This window comes from Macaca thibetana, chromosome 14, assembly GCF_024542745.1.
Source record: "Macaca thibetana thibetana isolate TM-01 chromosome 14, ASM2454274v1, whole genome shotgun sequence".
In the NCBI taxonomy this organism is placed as follows: domain Eukaryota; kingdom Metazoa; phylum Chordata; class Mammalia; order Primates; family Cercopithecidae; genus Macaca; species Macaca thibetana.
The window spans coordinates 16,570,353-16,571,971 of record NC_065591.1 but is presented as its reverse complement, the minus strand read 5'-3'; the positions used below and the strand labels follow the sequence as shown (position 1 = coordinate 16,571,971).

The 1,619-nt window shown below is 37.7% G+C and overlaps 1 protein-coding gene across 1 annotated transcript; it reads left to right on the top strand.

Annotated features, from left to right (window-relative positions):
- Nucleotides 1-443: 443 nt before the first annotated feature.
- On the top strand, nt 444-1,403 carry LOC126936122 (olfactory receptor 8U9). The gene has a single exon (XM_050758571.1). The coding sequence runs from the start codon at nt 444-446 to the stop codon at nt 1,401-1,403; it is 960 nt and encodes a 319-aa protein (XP_050614528.1).
- The last annotated feature ends 216 nt before the right edge of the window (nt 1,404-1,619 follow it).

Here is a 1,619-nt window from a genome sequence, read left to right as displayed (position 1 = left end):
ACTTCCTCATAGCCATAATGGCAAATTTACATTCACTTTTTAAGGGTAATTGAATACTATTCAGCCACAAAAAGAAAGAAAGCAACATGGATGGAAATGGAGGCCATTATCTTAAGTGAAGTAACTTAGAAAGTAAAATACCACATGTTCTCACTTATAAGTGGGAGCTAAATAATATGTACACATGGACATAGTATGTAAAGTACCTTTATAAATATAATAAATTTATGCAGAGAGAAATATGTGTTCCCACAAAATATCTTCTTTTGCCTTTCATCCCATCCCATCCCCAGACCCCAAGTGAGCTAATAATTTTAATACTAAATTAGCACTTACATGTTAACAATAAAATTGATTTTAAGGATATTAAGGTATTTAAAAAATTACACAAATATTAAGCTTGATTAAACTCTCCTCTTTTTATCCAGACAACCTGAAGGGGTATGACTCAGATCAATTGCACCCAGGTGACAGAGTTTATTCTTGTGGGCCTCACAGATCGTCAGGAGTTGAAGACGCCCCTCTTTGTGCTATTCTTATCCATCTACCTTTTCACAGTAGTAGGCAATCTGGGTTTGATCCTACTCATTAGAACAGATGAAAAACTCAACACACCAATGTACTTCTTTCTTAGCAACCTAGCCTTTGTTGACTTCTGTTACTCTTCTGTCATTACACCCAAAATGCTTGGGAATTTCTTGTACAAACAAAATATTATTTCGTTCAATGCATGTGCTGCTCAGTTAGGCTGTTTCCTGGCCTTCATGACGGCTGAGTGCTTGCTACTGGCTTCCATGGCCTATGACCGATATGTGGCCATTTGTAACCCTCTGATGTATATGGTGGTGATGTCCCCAAGAATCTGCATTCAGCTTGTGGCTGCTCCCTATAGCTATAGCATCTTGGTTGCACTGTTTCACACCATTCTAACCTTCCATCTCTCCTATTGCCACTCCAATATTGTCAACCATTTCTATTGTGATGACATGCCCCTCCTAAGGCTAACTTGCTCAGACACTAGCTCCAAACAGCTATGGATCTTTGCCTGTGCTGGTATCATGTTCATTTCCTCCCTTCTGATTGTCTTTGTCTTCTACATGTTCATCATTTCTGCCATCCTGAGGATGCATTCAGCTGAGGGAAGACAGAAGTCTTTCTCGACGTGTGGCTCCCACATGCTGGCAGTCACCATATTCTATGGGACCCTTATTTTTATGTACTTACAGCCTAACTCTAACCATGCCCTGGACACAGACAAGATGGCCTCTGTCTTCTACACAGTGGTCATTCCCATGTTGAATCCCTTAATCTATAGCCTCCGGAATAAGGAGGTGAAAGAAGCTCTGAAGAAAGTCATTATCAATAAAACCCAGACTTTTGTGTTTATAAAATTAAGAAAGTAACTTGAGGAAAGGAAAAACGGACTTCTTTCATGGTATGATTTTTTTTTCCCAGTATAAGTTATCAAGATTCCTGTTTCTTAATATGTGATCTATGCATATATTTTTGCTGTGTAATACAATTTTCTAGAGAATTTCTCTTAGAATGTTAGGTATAAAAGTAACTATAAGAATTTACACCCCTTATTTTTCAAATGGAAAATATCTTAAAATTATTAA

Bases quoted from the DNA above. Each gene is read 5' to 3' on its own strand.
- LOC126936122 (XM_050758571.1), top strand. From the start codon at position 444: ATGACTCAGATCAATTGCACCCAGGTGACAGAGTTTATTCTTGTGGGC.